The 17301-nt window shown below is 47.2% G+C and overlaps 1 protein-coding gene across 2 annotated transcripts in view; it reads left to right on the forward strand.

Annotated features, from left to right (window-relative positions):
* LOC138564366 (zinc finger protein 583-like) overlaps positions 1-17301 on the forward strand; it is a 146440-nt gene that overhangs the window by 102995 nt on the left and 26144 nt on the right. For both annotated transcript variants that reach the window (XM_069642904.1, XM_069642905.1), the window contains exons 4-5: positions 14708-14824; positions 16173-16286. In XM_069642904.1, coding sequence (XP_069499005.1) covers positions 14708-14824; positions 16173-16286 — 231 coding nt within the window. The remainder of the gene's footprint in view (positions 1-14707; positions 14825-16172; positions 16287-17301) is intronic.

Consider the following 17301-nt stretch of genomic DNA (forward strand, 5'->3'; position numbering starts at 1 on the left):
AGAGGACTTTCATCATTTTGGCCATAAACCTTTATTGAAATAAAAAGTGGTTGGAAAATGCCTCGCTGTCCCTACTCTAAGAGGTATTTCTCTACCTAAAACAAAGGGTCTGTCGGATGTCAAGATGTCCAAAGCAAACAATTTGCAGTGTGCCGAAATACTATTCTGTTCTTCACATCCTAAAAGTAACTCTAATGTGAAAAGGGAAATGTCTTTGGCCTTGTAAAGTGTGCAAATGTTCAAAAAAGAAAGGTGTAGCTCCAACACAAAAAAAGTTCCAAATGAATAAAGTTCACAATTCCAGAGGATGGTCCTCTCTCCTGGATTTCTCTTCACTGCTCTTTAAACTTTAAGGATATGAGGTCCCTTGGGTTTATTTTGCTCAACTAAATAATTTTTTGACAAAACAACTTGGCTGTCAGTTATAATTGTTAGTAGGATACTTGGTGTACTCTCCTGACATGTATCTTCTCCTCTTTAATATAATTTCAACACAATCCTTGGTTATTTCGGATGTATCCTTCTCCTTATGTGATTTACTTTACACACTGTCTATCTTGACTTTGCCTGGTATATTTTCCCGCCAGGACTCTCTCACGTGTTGCACTTAACACACTTGCAACTTGACTCTGCCTGGTATATTCTCCTACCAGGGCTTTCTCATATGAACACACGTGCAACATAAATCTGCCTGGTATACTCTCCTTCCAGGGCTTTCTCCTAGGCTTCACTGTGAACACTTACAAACTTGACAGTGTCATATATTCATTTTGTTATTTCTCTTTAAGGAATATTGAGTCTTCCCCTGGGTACACTCAGCGGCTCTCTGCGGTGTGCATTGGCTCTCCTAAAGCAAGCCTGCTGTGGGTCTCCAGCATCCCGTTCATAAATCTAGTGCTCGCTGCTTCTGCTCTGCATCTTCCATGTCCCTCGCAGCTCTCGCTTGCTTACTCTGGGTCTCTCAGGGCTTGAGTGGTGTGGAGGCTGTCCGTAGGTACCGGTTTGCGCCAGGAAGTCTTCTCATCCCCTCCCTTCCTTTCATGGCGTCCACAGAGCGGGCCTGCTTCCACAGTCTGTAAGTAGATTCCCCCATTATCAGCACAATTCATAAATAATCCATGTCATGCAGTTTATATATTGTTCAAATGTATGTGTGAATTCTGCTTCATTACATGAAAATTGCAGTGGGTTAGTAACTTTGTAACTTTAACATCCTGATATGTTGGTAAAGTGTACCGCCAACTCTGCTCTCGTCCTAGTCGTAATCTTTTTCTTGGCTGTTGCAATGCTCTTTTGTACATATCCTCGTGTTATAAATATTTCTTTCACTAGGTTTAGTTTTTTGCTCGTAGACCTCTTTCTCATTGCAGTTCCTTTTCATCCTTATCCTTTCTTGGTATCCAGTTAATACGTCGAATATTTTTTTCTAATGACAAATATGTCAAACATTTTACCGAATTTCTATTTTTTGAAATGTATTCTTTTTTAATTTACATGTTTTTTTTGTTTCGCGAGTAAAAAAGGGTTAAAAAAGAAAGAGGGTTTGGGGAGGAACCCCCCCCATTGCAAACAAAAAATAACCAAAAAAAAGACATTGGGGGTCATTACGACCCTGGCGCTAAGGGGTTAACGGCGCTGTAAAAGGCTGCGGCGCCGTTAACCCCTTATCGCCTTACTGCGAGGTCCCTTTGCGGGACCTGACCTGAACGGCTGGTCTGGACCAGCCGTTAAAGTAGGGACCCGCAAAGGGACCTTGATGGCAATTACGGTACCGCAATTTGCGGTACCGTAATTGCCGCCTTCACCATTCCCATTGAGCCCTATGGGGCAAAAATGGGAATGGGGAAGGGCCATGGAAAAAGGGGGAATTACCGCCCCGCCAACCTTGGAATGGGGTGGTAATTCCCCCTTTCTCCATGGCAGACTCCGGCATGGACGATGGTGCTAATAGCACCATGGTTTAGCGCCGGAGTCCTAATGAGGGCCATTGTGCCTCATTATGACTCTTGCGTAATGGGTTAACGGGCTCCGCTAATGGAGGTGGACCCGTTAAACCCGTTACGCAAAATTACGAGGTCCCGCAAGGAGAACACAGAGCTAACAACGGGCCGGTCGTAATCGGCCCGTTGTTAGCTCCCTCTCCCATTCCCATTGAGCCCTATGGGGGCTCAGAGGGGAATGGGGAAGGTCCGGGCCCGGGTTCGCAGAGGGAGGAATTACCGGGCCCTCCAAACTCAGAATGGCCAGGTAATTCCCCATTCTGGGAACCTGGACCCGGTTTTGGTGGCAAACATGCCGCCAATAGCGGCATGGCTACCGCCAAACCCCTAATGAGGCCCATTCGGGAAAAGAAATTCAGTGACATGTTTTCGACATTATGGCATTCAAAAAAATGTCATTCGAAATAGTCACTAGGAACCTCATTTCTCCTAGTTTTCTATCACATGTTTTTGGTGGCAACTTCTGTAGTGTAGGGTTGAGTTCACTTCCGTGGGTTTGAGAAATGTTTGGGCCTCATTACGACCCTGGCGGTACGGGGTTAACGGCGCCGTAAAAGGTGCCGGTACCGTTTACCCCGTACCAGCTCATTATCAGGTCCCCTCGCGGGACCCAGGAAGTAACGCCTGGTCAAACCAGGCGTGCTTACCGGGTCCCGTGAGGGGAAGAGGGAGCAAACAACGGGCCAACTCGTAATGGCCCATTGTTTGCTCCCTCTCCCATTCCCATTTAGCCCTATGGGGGCTGAAATGGGAATGGGGAAGGACCGGGTCTGGGTCCTTGGAGGGAGGAATTACCGGGCCTTCCGAGTTCGGAATGGCCCAGTAATTCCTCATTCTGTGGACCCAGATGCGATTTCGGCGGCAGCCATGCCGCTAATAGCGGCATGGCTACCGCTGAGGTCGTAATGAGGTCCTTTGAGGTCTTTAATGTATATGTGTAGATCGAGAAAGTCGATCTCCTGGCTACTGATCTGTCCTACTAATTTGTCTAAATGTGTTGTACATATAACTGGTGTAGTCTTGGAATTCTGTTACTCTGCCATCCCATATTATGAGAACATCATTGATGTACGGGTGTCACCCAGTCATGTGAGTGGTCCATTCTTTTAATCCTCAAGGCATGTGTTTTTTAAAAGTTTGACATAAAGAGGTTGGCCAGAAAAGGTGCGTAGCTAGTACCCATTGCCACACCTTTAGTTTGTTGAAAATAGGTATCATTGAATGTGAACACATTGGGCCTCATCACGACTTGGGCGGTAACGGTAACGCTATTAGCGTGGGCGGTATTAGCCCTACCGCCGAACTCCCCGGCGCTAATATCGCTGGATCACGAGTTTGGCGGTAAGGTAAGTCCCCATTCCCCACTGAGCCCATTCGGGAATGCCCCATTCCCCATTGGGCTCAATGGGGAATCTTCACGCTAATACCGCCGGCGGATTTCCCGCCGGCGGTAATAGCGCAAATTTTCGGCGGATTTCCCCCCAGCTCAGAGCTGGGGGGAAATCCGCCGAAGCCCTGATTCGGCGGACCCTTAAATCCGGCGGTAATAGCGCTACCTCCGGATTTAAGGGTAACTGTCATGATCTCTGCTTCCAAAAGGTCAGGGTTTTCCCAACTCCCTTGGAAGCAGATCCATAACCCAGGTTCCGAGTGCCAACCAGTCCCAATTGGGACCTTTTGGACCCAGTCCTGGCGCCAGTGGCACCAGGCTCATAAATATGCCCAGTCCCAGCGCTGGAAGCGCCGGGCTCATAATGCTTGGGTGGACTTACCTTCAGCAGACCATGCTGCTTACTTGCCTGCCAGTTGAGCCTCTGATCCTCTTCTGTTTGGAACTACTTTTCCTGTTGGGTGGGGCTGGAGCCACTCCCTAGATTCAGAACACTGGAACTCTTCTGGAAGGCAGGAACTCTTTTCTTACCAGGAACTCTTTTCTTACTTAGGCGTGGCTGTGGAAGGAGACACCTAAGCACTACAGGAGGCTATTTAAACCACACCCGGTGGATGAATCTTGCTTTGCGTTATTCTGCAACCTCTGCAGCAGAACGCTCATCGTGTCTTCTGCATCCGGTCCTGGGCCTAAGGAAAAAGGCTTACCATCCTGAATCCAGTCTTCAGCAACACCTATAAAGACAAGAAAGAACAGGTTAGCATTCCGGCATCTGAAAGGCAAAGGCTTACCATCCTGAATCCAGTCTTCAGCAACACCTATAAAGACAAGAAAGAACAGGTTAGCATTCCGGCATCTGAAAGGCAAAAGCTTACCTACTCTTCGTGCGCTCCGGAGGTCTTCACACTGCATTCCGGCATCTGAAAGACAAAAGCTTACCAACTCTTCGCACGCTCCGGAGGCCTTCGGCGCTGCATCCCGCATCTGAAAGACAAAACAAGGTGCGTTTAAAGACATTGGGGAACTTTAATACTCACGTGCCATTACTCCTTTCCACATCTAATCCAGTGGGTATTCCGGCACCCTGCAGCCGCTCCGAACTCGTACCTGCAAAATAAAAAGACAGTTAGAGCGCATCGTGAAGCAGGCAACAAGCGCTTACTTACGTGCTTCCAGGCGCTTCTATTCATCACTCGGGCTCCATCTTCAACTCACTTCAGCCCGTCATCCGCCATCGCCGGAACCCTGCAAAACAAGAGACATCATTACTAAAGACTTTAAAGACATTTGAATGACTCGAAACTTACCGTTCGTGCAGTAAACGACGGACAGCAGTCCTCTGAAGTCAAGAGGCCTGCGCTACCTATCCAGTGAAGAAACTGGTTACAGCACCCTGCCCCGAGGCAGATGGAGAGCTCGGCATTCACTTACCTAAGGTGAGAGCGTTAACCTTTGGGGGTCTACAGGAGAGGAGAAGAGGAAAGAGATAGGGACACCCCAATAACCCCAGTTCATTAATCCCATATTTTCTATCTGCAGACCTCTTACTCTACACGTCAGGCATACAGTGCACAGAGGTCCAGCCCAAAGAGCCAACCGGGTGCTACACATCACCTTTGAAGATACGGTAGTCGCCCAGTCAAGACCGGCGCCTCTGCGAGAATCAGGTGAGCGTTACAGAACGCAAAGCCTACCGCAAAACTCTCGCCCAGGCGCTATGGAAACCTCGGATACTGACCCCCTAGCCCGGTTACTTGGGGAACTAAGGGCAGAAGTGCATGCAGCTCGTCAGGAAACGAATGCTCTAAGAAGGGAACTAATTATTTCCAAGGAGAGAACAGACAATCTTGCTAGACAAGTGCTACAGTCACAAGCCGGACAGACCCCGTTACCCGCATCAGGGGCAAATCTTCCTTCAACATCCTCTATGAATCCAGTGCAGATCAACCTACCTGGGAATGTACCTCTGGCTCCGCCCGAACGATTTTCTGGTGACCCAAAGAGGTTTGCAGTATTTATCAATCAGTGCCGGTTGCACTTCTTATGCCGGCCAGCAGCCTTTCCAACTGATCAAGCAAAAGTAGCTTTTGTACTTTCGTACCTTAGTGGCAATGCGGCAGACTGGTCGATCCCTCTAGTTAATCAAGATGATCCGGTTCTCCATGATTTTCAAGCCTTTCAGCTTAGTATGGAAAAACTGTTCGCAAGACATTCACAGGGGCAGGCCTTGGACAATGAGCTTCTTTCGTTGCGACAGGGTAATCAAGACCTTTTGGCTTATATTGCATCTTTCAATAGACTAATAGTGGAAACTCAATGGCCTGAGGACAAAAGGATTACGCTGTTTTATAGAGGTCTACGTGGAGAGCTCAAAGACGTTTTAGCCCAAGTAGTGAATCCCCCACAAGACTGTTCGGATTATATAGACTTGGTCGTTCAAATAGATCACAGGCTGCAGAACAGGAAGGCCGATCGTTCCAAGTTTGATGCTCGAGTATTTTCCAAACCGCCAACTCCTTCCAAAGGAGTAGACTCCGGGGAACCCATGCAAATAGGGGGTCTGAAAGGTCCTCTAACACAAAGGGAGCGGGAAAGGAGGAAACAGTTGCAATTATGCCTATATTGCGGAAACTCAGGACACTTTCTTCGAGACTGTTCGGTGAAACCTGCCAAGAAGGCAGTAGGAGCTGCAGTTACCAAAGTTACAAACTCTGAGCAGGGAAACGACCTCGCCCGACAAGAATAGAGGTCCTCTTGCCGAGCGTGAAAACCAGTTCCGTGACCTCGCATTTCGTGATACCTATGGTCCTCATTAGCCCTGATAATCCGGATCGATTACATGCAATTGAAGCTTACGTCGACAGCGGTGCCATCGGCAATTATGTGGATCATGAAATGGTTTTGAGGATGAATCTAACTCTTTGTCCCAAGGCTGTAAAGGACGTCATTACTACGGTGGATGGTACGGAGATAGCCTCCGGGCCAGTAACGCATACCACTCAAGAGGTGACGCTAGTAAGTCAAGATGGACACCATGAGAAGATCGTGTTCGATGTGATCAAGGCCCCTCAGTTTCAGATTATTCTAGGAATACCTTGGTTAGAGAAACACAATCCTCTGATCGATTGGCGAGCAAGAACGGTCCAGATTCCAGAATGTGTCTCTACTTGTCACCCTCCACCTGGTGTTGCACTGGCCGCAATTTCTTCAGAGACTCCCCAGTTACCTCCCGAATACCTAGAATACCAAGATGTTTTCCGGAAGGATCAGGCTAACTCTCTACCTCCTCATAGGTCTTATGACTGCCAGATAGACCTGATACCTGGATCTACTCCTCCTTGTAGTAGAATTTATGCCCTCACCGAGCCTGAGAACCTTCACCTTCGACAATACCTGGATCAATACCTGGCAAATGGGTTTATTCGTCCTTCCAAGTCCCCTGCTTCTTCAGCTTTGTTCTTCGTTCCAAAAAAGGAAGGAGACCTTAGAACTTGTATCGATTATCGCTCCCTGAACCAGATCACCGTTAAGAATAGATATCCGTTACCTTTGATCCCTGAACTCCTGGACCAAGTCAGAAAAGCATGCATATATACAAAGCTGGATCTTAGAGGAGCTTACCACTTGGTACAAGTAAAAGAGGGCGATGAATGGAAGACGGCCTTCCGCACCAAGTATGGGCTATTTGAATATCAGGTCATGCCCTTCGGACTTTGCAATGCCCCGGCCGCCTTTCAATATTTTATGAACGATGTCCTCAGAGAGCTCATAGATGTATGTGTTGTTGTTTACATTGACGACATCCTCGTTTATTCTTCGTCGGAATCTGAACATCGGAAACACGTGAAAATGGTCCTCGAAAGATTGCGTCAACACAAACTTTTCGCTAAGTTGGAAAAATGTGTTTTCAACGCGACTGAAGTTGAATTCTTGGGATTCATATTATCACCTGGCGGAGTGCGTATGGATTCAAAGAAGGTCGATGCAGTTCTCAAATGGCCATCACCATCCTCCGTAAAAGGTGTGCAAAGCATGTTAGGCTTCGCTAACTTTTACCGCAGGTTTATCCCCGAATTCTCTCGAATAGTCCAGCCCATCACTGCCTTGTTAAAGAAAAACAAACGTTTTGAATGGTCTACCGAGGCGGAACAAGCTTTCCAGGATTTGAAGACTAAATTTATCTCTGCACCAATCTTAAAACACCCTCGCCCCGAACTCCCCTACATCGTGGAAACTGATGCTTCAAGCCTTGCCATGGGGGCAGTTCTATCACAAAAGGACCCGGTAACCAATCAGTTGCATCCCGTGGCATTTTGGTCCCGCAAATTCTCGCCTCCTGAAATCAATTACACGATTACTGACAAGGAACTTCTGGCTATCAAGTCTGCCTTTAAGGCTTGGCGGCATTATCTGCTGGGGGCCCGAGACACCGTTACTGTGATTACGGATCACCGAAACCTGCAATATTTGAAGACCGCAAAAGCCCAATCCTCTAGACAACTCCGTTGGGCATTATTCTTTGCCGAGTTTGACTTCATAATTACCTATCGACCTGGTACAAAGAACGGTAAAGCCGATGCCCTTTCTCGGATGGGAGTGGAAGAACACTTGGTCAACCCTAAACCTGTACCAATCATTCCCGAACAAAGAATTCTGGGTGTAATCGCCACAGAATCCATAGAGGAAGTTAAGGATAAAGCCAGGCAACTTGTAACTCCAGCAGACATACAGAATTGGCATCTGCAGGGAAAGGACTTTGCAGTAAAGGACAACTTATTGTATTTCCAAGAACGATTATACCTACCCAGCACAGATTTACAGAAAAAAGTAATCTCTTGTTATCACGACTCTTTAATGGAAGGTCATCCCGGTATAGCCAAGACCTCAGAAAAGATTAAGCGCTACTTCTGGTGGCCGTCTTGGAAAAAAGATATCAGAGACTTTATAATGTCCTGTGGAGTATGCGCCCAAAACAAGAGTCAAAAGGAAAGACCAGCAGGCCTCTTACGCCCTATTGACATCCCACCTCGCCCTTGGCATACGCTTTCTATGGACTTCATCACCGATCTACCTCCATGCTCCGGATACAATACGATTCTAGTAATCGTGGACTTATTCTCCAAGATGGCGCATTTCATTCCGCTCAAAGGCTTGCCAACAGCAGCAACTCTGGCCCGAGAATTTCTCGAAAACATCATCCGACTGCACGGTTTTCCTTCGGTTCTAATTTCGGATCGAGGTAGTCAATTTATTTCTCATTTTTGGCGAAGTTGCTGTCGGTCGGCTCAAATTGATGTGAGACTATCGACCAGTCACCACCCTCAGACCGACGGACAAACCGAGAGGACCAATCAAACTCTGGAACAGTATTTACGCTGCATGCTGCAACAAACTGAAAAAACTTGGAAAGATATCCTTTGGATAGCTGAGTATGCCTACAATAACTCTGTCCATTCGGGAACTGGGAAAACCCCGTTTTTTCTTTTGTACGGCAGTCACCCTCGAACCTCGGAGTTGGATCCCCTCCAAGATCTTGAAACACCAGCAGTAGACTACCTGCATTCTACAATCACCCAAGCCTTTAAGGAAGCTGTTTCTCACCTTCAAAGGGCTAAAGAACAATACAAGAAAGGAGCAGATCAACATCGGAAGGAAGCCCCTCACTATCAAGTAGGGGATCAAGTCTGGTTATCCACCAAATATCTATCTCTAAAAGGGCCACGCACATTCAACCCAAGATACCTTGGTCCCTATTCCATCACTACCATAGTAAACCCAGTAGCGGTCAAGTTGGACTTGCCCCCGCACATGAAGATACATCCGGTCTTCCACGTCTCTCTATTAAAACCCGTGCAACCTCAAACCCGACTAACCAAATCTCCAAAACCTATCCTAGTGGATGGAGAACTCGAGTTTGAAGTCAAAAGCATTCTGGACTCCAAGATCTCCAAATCTAAACTATTCTACCTAATTGACTGGAAAGGCTACGGCCCCCAAGAGAGATCCTGGGAACCTGCTGAATATGTCCACGCTCCTCGCCTAATCAAAAGATTTCACCGAACATTTCCTGACAAGCCAAAACCCCCGGAGAAGCCCGGTTTGGGAGGGGCCTTGAGGGGGGGTACTGTCATGATCTCTGCTTCCAAAAGGTCAGGGTTTTCCCAACTCCCTTGGAAGCAGATCCATAACCCAGGTTCCGAGTGCCAACCAGTCCCAATTGGGACCTTTTGGACCCAGTCCTGGCGCCAGTGGCACCAGGCTCATAAATATGCCCAGTCCCAGCGCTGGAAGCGCCGGGCTCATAATGCTTGGGTGGACTTACCTTCAGCAGACCATGCTGCTTACTTGCCTGCCAATTGAGCCTCTGATCCTCTTCTGTTTGGAACTACTTTTCCTGTTGGGTGGGGCTGGAGCCACTCCCTAGATTCAGAACACTGGAACTCTTCTGGAAGGCAGGAACTCTTTTCTTACCAGGAACTCTTTTCTTACTTAGGCGTGGCTGTGGAAGGAGACATCTAAGCACTACAGGAGGCTATTTAAACCACACCCGGTGGATGAATCTTGCTTTGCGTTATTCTGCAACCTCTGCAGCAGAACGCTCATCGTGTCTTCTGCATCCGGTCCTGGGCCTAAGGAAAAAGGCTTACCATCCTGAATCCAGTCTTCAGCAACACCTATAAAGACAAGAAAGAACAGGTTAGCATTCCGGCATCTGAAAGGCAAAGGCTTACCATCCTGAATCCAGTCTTCAGCAACACCTATAAAGACAAGAAAGAACAGGTTAGCATTCCGGCATCTGAAAGGCAAAAGCTTACCTACTCTTCGTGCGCTCCGGAGGTCTTCACACTGCATTCCGGCATCTGAAAGACAAAAGCTTACCAACTCTTCGCACGCTCCGGAGGCCTTCGGCGCTGCATCCCGCATCTGAAAGACAAAACAAGGTGCGTTTAAAGACATTGGGGAACTTTAATACTCACGTGCCATTACTCCTTTCCACATCTAATCCAGTGGGTATTCCGGCACCCTGCAGCCGCTCCGAACTCGTACCTGCAAAATAAAAAGACAGTTAGAGCGCATCGTGAAGCAGGCAACAAGCGCTTACTTACGTGCTTCCAGGCGCTTCTATTCATCACTCGGGCTCCATCTTCAACTCACTTCAGCCCGTCATCCGCCATCGCCGGAACCCTGCAAAACAAGAGACATCATTACTAAAGACTTTAAAGACATTTGAATGACTCGAAACTTACCGTTCGTGCAGTAAACGACGGACAGCAGTCCTCTGAAGTCAAGAGGCCTGCGCTACCTATCCAGTGAAGAAACTGGTTACAGCACCCTGCCCCGAGGCAGATGGAGAGCTCGGCATTCACTTACCTAAGGTGAGAGCGTTAACCTTTGGGGGTCTACAGGAGAGGAGAAGAGGAAAGAGATAGGGACACCCCAATAACCCCAGTTCATTAATTCCATATTTTCTATTTGCAGACATCTTACTCTACACGTCAGGCATACAGTGCACAGAGGTCCAGCCCAAAGAGCCAACCGGGTGCTACACATCACCTTTGAAGATACGGTAGTCGCCCAGTCAAGACCGGCGCCTCTGCGAGAATCAGGTGAGCGTTACAGTAACCGCCGAAGTCGTGATGAGGCCCATTGTGATTTAGGGTAAAGGTGAGTAATTCCTTTAGGCATTCAAAATGCATTTAGTATGTTGCTGATACGTCAGCAAAGCTAAATTCAAAGGCCTTAATAACAAGATTGTGGTCTATTGCTGTATACAAGGCCTTAACATCAAGCTAACTTGTAGTTTGTCTGCCATTGTGTTATCTCTAATGTCTGTGGGATATGTTTAGACTCTCTCACGTAGGTGTCTAGCTTGATTACAAGAGGCTGTGTACTTTGACATGTTTTAGTTGGTCCTCCTATTCCACTAGCCATCGGTCTGACCTGTGGTTGTCCCTGGTATGGTTTGTGCACCTTAGGTAAAAAATAGATTGTTGATATTATAGGCTTGTTTTTGCCATAGGTACATTCTCTTGTCATCTAGCAGTATTCCCAGCACATGCCAGTATTGAATTAGTCTGCTGCTATGCTCATCCATACAATCTTTTACTGGGTTAGTTCCAAGCTTGAGGTAACAATCTGGTGTGTCCAAGTGTGCAAGTCCCATTTTTATATAATCTGTACGGTTGAGAATGACAGTGTTCCCACCTTTGTCTGTCTCCTTAATGATTATTGTATCATCATGGGTCAGATCTGTCAGTGCCTTCCTTTTTTGTGATGTTAAATTGTTCATCATCCTGTACGTTCCTCTGGTAGGATTTCGGTCAATTTGTTGGTGTCGGTCTGCGACGACTGCCATGTGGAAGGTTTCGTTCTATGGTGCCCTCCTGTAATGTTGCTGGAATAAACTTCTATTTTTTGTTCTATTTAGAGTCTGCTAATATATCTGCCTCGATCTCTAAGTCTCTAATATTCTGCATGCTTGATATTCTGGTGTCTTTGTCAATTGATAGGTTGTTTATAACGCGCTTAATACCCAGAGGTTTCCAAGCGCGGACCTGTGGATCGAACCTGTGTTGCTCCGTGTCGTCTTGCTTCCAAGCTGAGCACCTTGCCCCTGAGCTATCCTCCCAAGTCAATTGAGAGAAGTAGTCTGGTGTTGTCAATGTCTTTCATGGTAATGGTACTGGGAGTTAAATTTGTGTTCCCCTCTTCTGTTTTCTCGTCAGTGCTGTTATGAAAAAGCCTTTTTAGTTTCAGTTTTCTGACATATTTAAAAAGATCAATCTCTGCAGTCTGCTCTACGGTTGGCACCAGGGACCTTTTGACATCATCGCAGTCCCTTGGCCAACACCGAGAGCAAGAGATTCTCCCAGCCAGCGTCTTTCTTCTGTCAGCTGGTTCTGTAATGAAATGTCCCGGCATCACGTATGCTCTTACAACTGCTTGCACTTCTGGTCTCCATCGATCTTCATTACTCGGTTTAGCTTTCTCATCACACTACTTTGGGAACGGGAAGTTAGTTCTTGATCATTTGTATACAGAGTTTAGGAAATATTCTCAGTAGCCTTTGTGGATGAGTGAGGAGAGTTGTGACAGCATGCCATTAAGGCATGGGGAATGGAGGGGGTATCCTCAAGAGAAAAGAGGGATACCATGTCTCGCCTGATGTTATGTCACTCCCCTGAGGGTCGCCTCCACCCCATGTGGTCCTCCCTCATATAGCTGCCCCTAGGGTAGCTGCCCCCAGGGTCAGGATCAGGTGGCGGCTGCTGTTCCCTGGCCACATGGGGAGAGGCCACCACTGGGAAAGGACTGATGAGATGATCGGATTCATCAAACCATCCCACGACGTGCTGCGACCTTCCTGGGCTGCAAACTGTCAATACGCTGGGACTTCGAGCCTGATTGCAGTGCATCGTCTTTCTGTGGACAAACTCTCCCAGAACTTTGGACTCCTTCCGGACCACCAGAGGCAAGATCTCCCACCTCAAAGTCCCCTCACCCGAGTGCAGAACCGAGCAAGCGAGGTAAATCGTTGGATGAGAACCCTTCCCCATTGGATTCTGCAAAAAGTTGCTTAAAACTGCAGACCGATGCTAGAGCAGGAAGAATCCTTTGCTGGGAGTCCTTTCTCTCGACTGCTGCTGCGACATCTCTTCCGGAGTCCTTCCTTTTGCCACCACGACCAAGGAACAAGAGACGGGGTCCACCGCTGCTACACTGTGAAAGAATCCAGCAGCCTCTTCTTCATCACTCCTCAGGTACTGTGGGACTCGCAATAGTACCTACCTCGGGTCATTCTGTCGCTCCCTTGCTGCTGGAGTGCTGGGTCAGGTGTTTGGGTGTTCGCCCATACCGTTCGACCAGACCTAATGCTTGTACGCCCATAGGGAGTCTTTCCCAAGGTCCCTGAAACCTTTTTGACCAACAAAAGCCCTTTACTTACTTGTAATTGAAGAATCTTCTGGAACTTTGCCTTTTCTGCTGCTGTGCCTTACCTGCTTTACCTCCTATCTGACTTGGAAGAGCTCCGGTCTAGATAGAGATGGATGAGGATACCTTAAGGCCTCTGAAAAGTAACACGCTTCTCTTAAAGTATTATCCTGCTATTGCTGGTGTTGCTTAACCTTTTTATTCCTACAACAGAACATGTTCTGAGTTGCTATAACCAGTGATTTTACTCATCTCTGAACTGTGTTCATTAACTGTACACGTCTTAACTTCTGGTTTACTCACGTCAAGTATTGCTTTGATTTTATATTGTGTACTTTCCCAAATGTAGCTTTACCGTGTGTATATAAAAGAAATATTGATTTTACTAGAACTACAGGTGTGTGCAAGCTTCGTTGGGCCGATGTATTTACTGAGTTCCTTGTTATTACCTACAGCTCACATCTCCCTCCTAAGATAAGGCTGGCTGCTCTGTCACCCTACCAACTCCTTGACTAGTGCAGCCCTATACTAGAAGTTGGAGATTGTATATCAGAGGATAGTTTTATAAGGTTTTACCACAGGTAGACTTTATGAAAACTCCTCTAGCAGTTCTGCATATTGATCAGAGCCTGGCTTGTGCTTGCCTTTGATAGAAATGGCCACGCAATGGTGGGGGAGTCCCACGAGTGGATGACCTCTGACTGCCTAATGTTAGAAAATAATAAAAACCAGGTATGAAAGAAATATCATGATCATACTGTTTTCTCGAATTTGCAGGAGAGTGCAAACAACTTTATAATGATAGCATATCATGATCTCTAATAAATGGGCAGTGTTGGGCAGAAAGCCCACCTTTTGCCAAATGTGAAAGCCCCCTGTACGTTTTGCAGTGGGGGGTGGGGGTGGTTGTGGCTTGTTTTTCTCCCTACCAGGCTTAATCTGAAGGCCGACTGCACATGTGTCTCTGTGCCCAGACTCCTAAGGCAGAGGTGACCCACAGGTACCCCATAGTTCCCTAGTGAGGGTCCCCTATTTCTGTTAGGCATGTTGCGAGGCTGGTGGTGGCCTGGTTCCATAACCTACCACGTACATGCAAGTTTGACTTATCTCGCTGTGCCTTAGCTTCGTACCAATATTATTTTTGACATCACCCCCATTCATCAAAATGGAGGTTGCACTTATTTGCCTCAAAGGTCCGAGGGGTATTGTGACTATTCCGAATACCCCGGGATCCTCTGTTCAGGTGGCCAGGGAAGGGCCATCGCTTTTAGACCCCGACCTTGGGGGTAGACACGCGAGGGAGACTACCTGAGTAGAGGATGAGTTGCAGTGAAATCAAGGTCAGTCCGAGATGACAGTGTGGAGTTCTCTGTTTCTCCAACAGGTGCGACCACGTCCCCGCCCGACCATCTGCTCAAAACCGATAATGAGGAAGAGGCCGACCCACCGAACAACCCTCTGAAATCAGAAGCAAGAGAAGGAAAGGACTGTCTGCGAGCAGGTGAGTAGTACTGCTCCCAAAAACCTTAAAGATAGCCCATTAATAGCTTATAATCCACAAGGGAAGAACCCAACTGCAGTATGAAAATGTGCATAGCCGCACATTCGCAATGTGCACAGTTAAGACATGAAACGGTACCTCAGAAGAGTACACTCACAATACAGAAGGTTACAGTATGTCTGACAGCAGCTCTCACAGTATATCTCGTCAAAGAAATAAGGCACACGATACAAGAAGTAAAAAAATGGCAAAACATAATTGACTACACGCGCTATCGAAGTAACCGTGTGAGGGAATTAAATGGGCACATAGGGCCTCATTACACGGTAGGCGGAGGACCAAGGTGCTATTAGCACCTTGGTCCATGCCGGTAAAATACCGGCACCGCCTTGGAGGAAAGGGGAATTACCGCCCTATTCCAAGGTTGGCGGGGCGGTAATTCCCCCTTCCCCCATTGCCCTTCCCCATTCCCATTTTTGCCCCATAGGGCTCAATGGGAATGGGGAAGGTGCTAATTACGGTACCGCAAATTGTGGTACCGTAATTAGCACCCTGGACCCTTTGTGGGTTGGTTTTTAACGCCTGCAAAAAGCAGGCGTTAAAGTCTCCAACCCGCAAAGGGACCTCGTAATCAGGCGGCAAGGGTTAACGGTCACTGGTACCATTACCGGTGACCGGTAACCCTTACCGCCTTCCGTGTTATGAGGCCCATTGTCATAATTCACAATCACGAGGGCCATTCATCGCATGCAAAGGTGTGGAGAGGAATAATTGAATGGGAATGCGGAATCGGTGTCATGAAAACAACCAACACAGAAAGACAACACTGTGAAGGCCAGAGACCTAAGAATGTCCTAAGGTTTGCATTGGAGCAGGCAAGGCCCTTTTCTTTGCTAAGACATTGCAGCTCATCACAGGCTTGGCAGTATTCTAGAGGTAACTCCGCTGGAATACCACCAAACGAATTTACCTTGTCACCACTTGATCCGGCACAATTACCGCCAGATCACATGTGGTGGTAGGCGTTCTTAGTTCCCATTTATGGACTCCATGGGGATTTTGCCAATTTTTGGAAGTAAAGCAGCGATATTACTGGAGAGTTTTCCTCCACTTCAGCGTCAAACCTATAGTATAGTGCTGCGGTAATGCAGCGCTAATGGAGCCACACTTGAGGCCCAGTGTTTCTTCAACTTAATCAATAAATCATTTTATTATCTCTGCGAGATGAGTCTGACATCACTTCTGAATAGTAATTTTCTTTAAAATCATAGTTTTGCATTATTTAACTGGTCCATTTTCCATTTTCCATTTCTTAAAACATACTTTTTGTTCCCCCCTTTTTCTGCAGGGATTCTGTGTCCAGATCCTGGTCTGGTTTTGAGGCGAGAAGAAGAACCAGTTTCCGTGTTTATTGATCCGCTCGGTGCAGAAGCTGAAGAAAGTATGAGTGCCACAGCCTCCGGTGAGTAACCAATCATGACCCCTTTGCACTACAGACACTCCACCGCCTCCGGTGAGTAACCAATCATGACCCCTTTGCACTACAGACACTCCACCGCCTCCGGTGAGTAACCAATCATGACCCCTTTGCACTACAGACACTCCACCGCCTCCAGTGAGTAACCAATCATGACCCCTTTGCACTACAGACACTCCACCGCCTCCAGTGAGTAACCAATCATGACCCCTTTGCACTACAGACACTCCACCGCCTCCGGTGAGTAACCAATCATGACCCCTTTGCACTACAGACACTTCTAATTGTTACCTCCCCCTCCGAGGCTGAGGGAAAAATAGGGGAATTCTGGACCCAATGTGCGCCTTAAATGCTGCCAGTGATATTTGACCAAACCCTGGATGGCACAAGTAGCAGAACCGGCTGGTGGCTCTTCCCTGCGGTGCTTCGAGGCCTCTCGCTACTTTCCAGGATTTAAAAGGAGGCAGCGCCGCCTTAGACAGACTTTTGGTCTACTCCACTTAAAAGTGGACATTAATGAAAATCAATTCGCCGTAACACGCTTACATAGTTATATGAACAAACCGCTCAGTCTATTTATAATATGTGAAATCAATTTATTTACAAATGCAAAATGGTGTCAGCTCTAAAACCTGTTTCGAGCTCTCCTGGGCTCCTTTTGAAATCTTTCTTGGTCAATTTATTGCTAAATTGCTGCTTTAGGTTCCATAACTAAGTATCCAGAGACATTATTGTTGCTGACCATTAGACTTGATCACCTTTAATGTTCTCAAAAGGATGGGGACATGGTTCCATGTTCGTAATATTCCCTGCAATTTTGCTTGTTTGAGTATTGTGTGCTATTATTTCAAGGGTCAAGCTTGTCAGCCTTGTGTTGCATTCGTGTCGGACAGCCTTTCAGCTCAGTGCCTTTTATATTTTTAGCAGACTCACCAGAAGTATTAAAAACATGGAAATAGCTCCCTTTTGAGAACATGTGCAGAACAGTAATGTTAGGGGG

This window comes from Ambystoma mexicanum, chromosome 1p, assembly GCF_040938575.1.
Source record: "Ambystoma mexicanum isolate Mex_15411 chromosome 1p, UKY_AmexF1_1, whole genome shotgun sequence".
In the NCBI taxonomy this organism is placed as follows: domain Eukaryota; kingdom Metazoa; phylum Chordata; class Amphibia; order Caudata; family Ambystomatidae; genus Ambystoma; species Ambystoma mexicanum.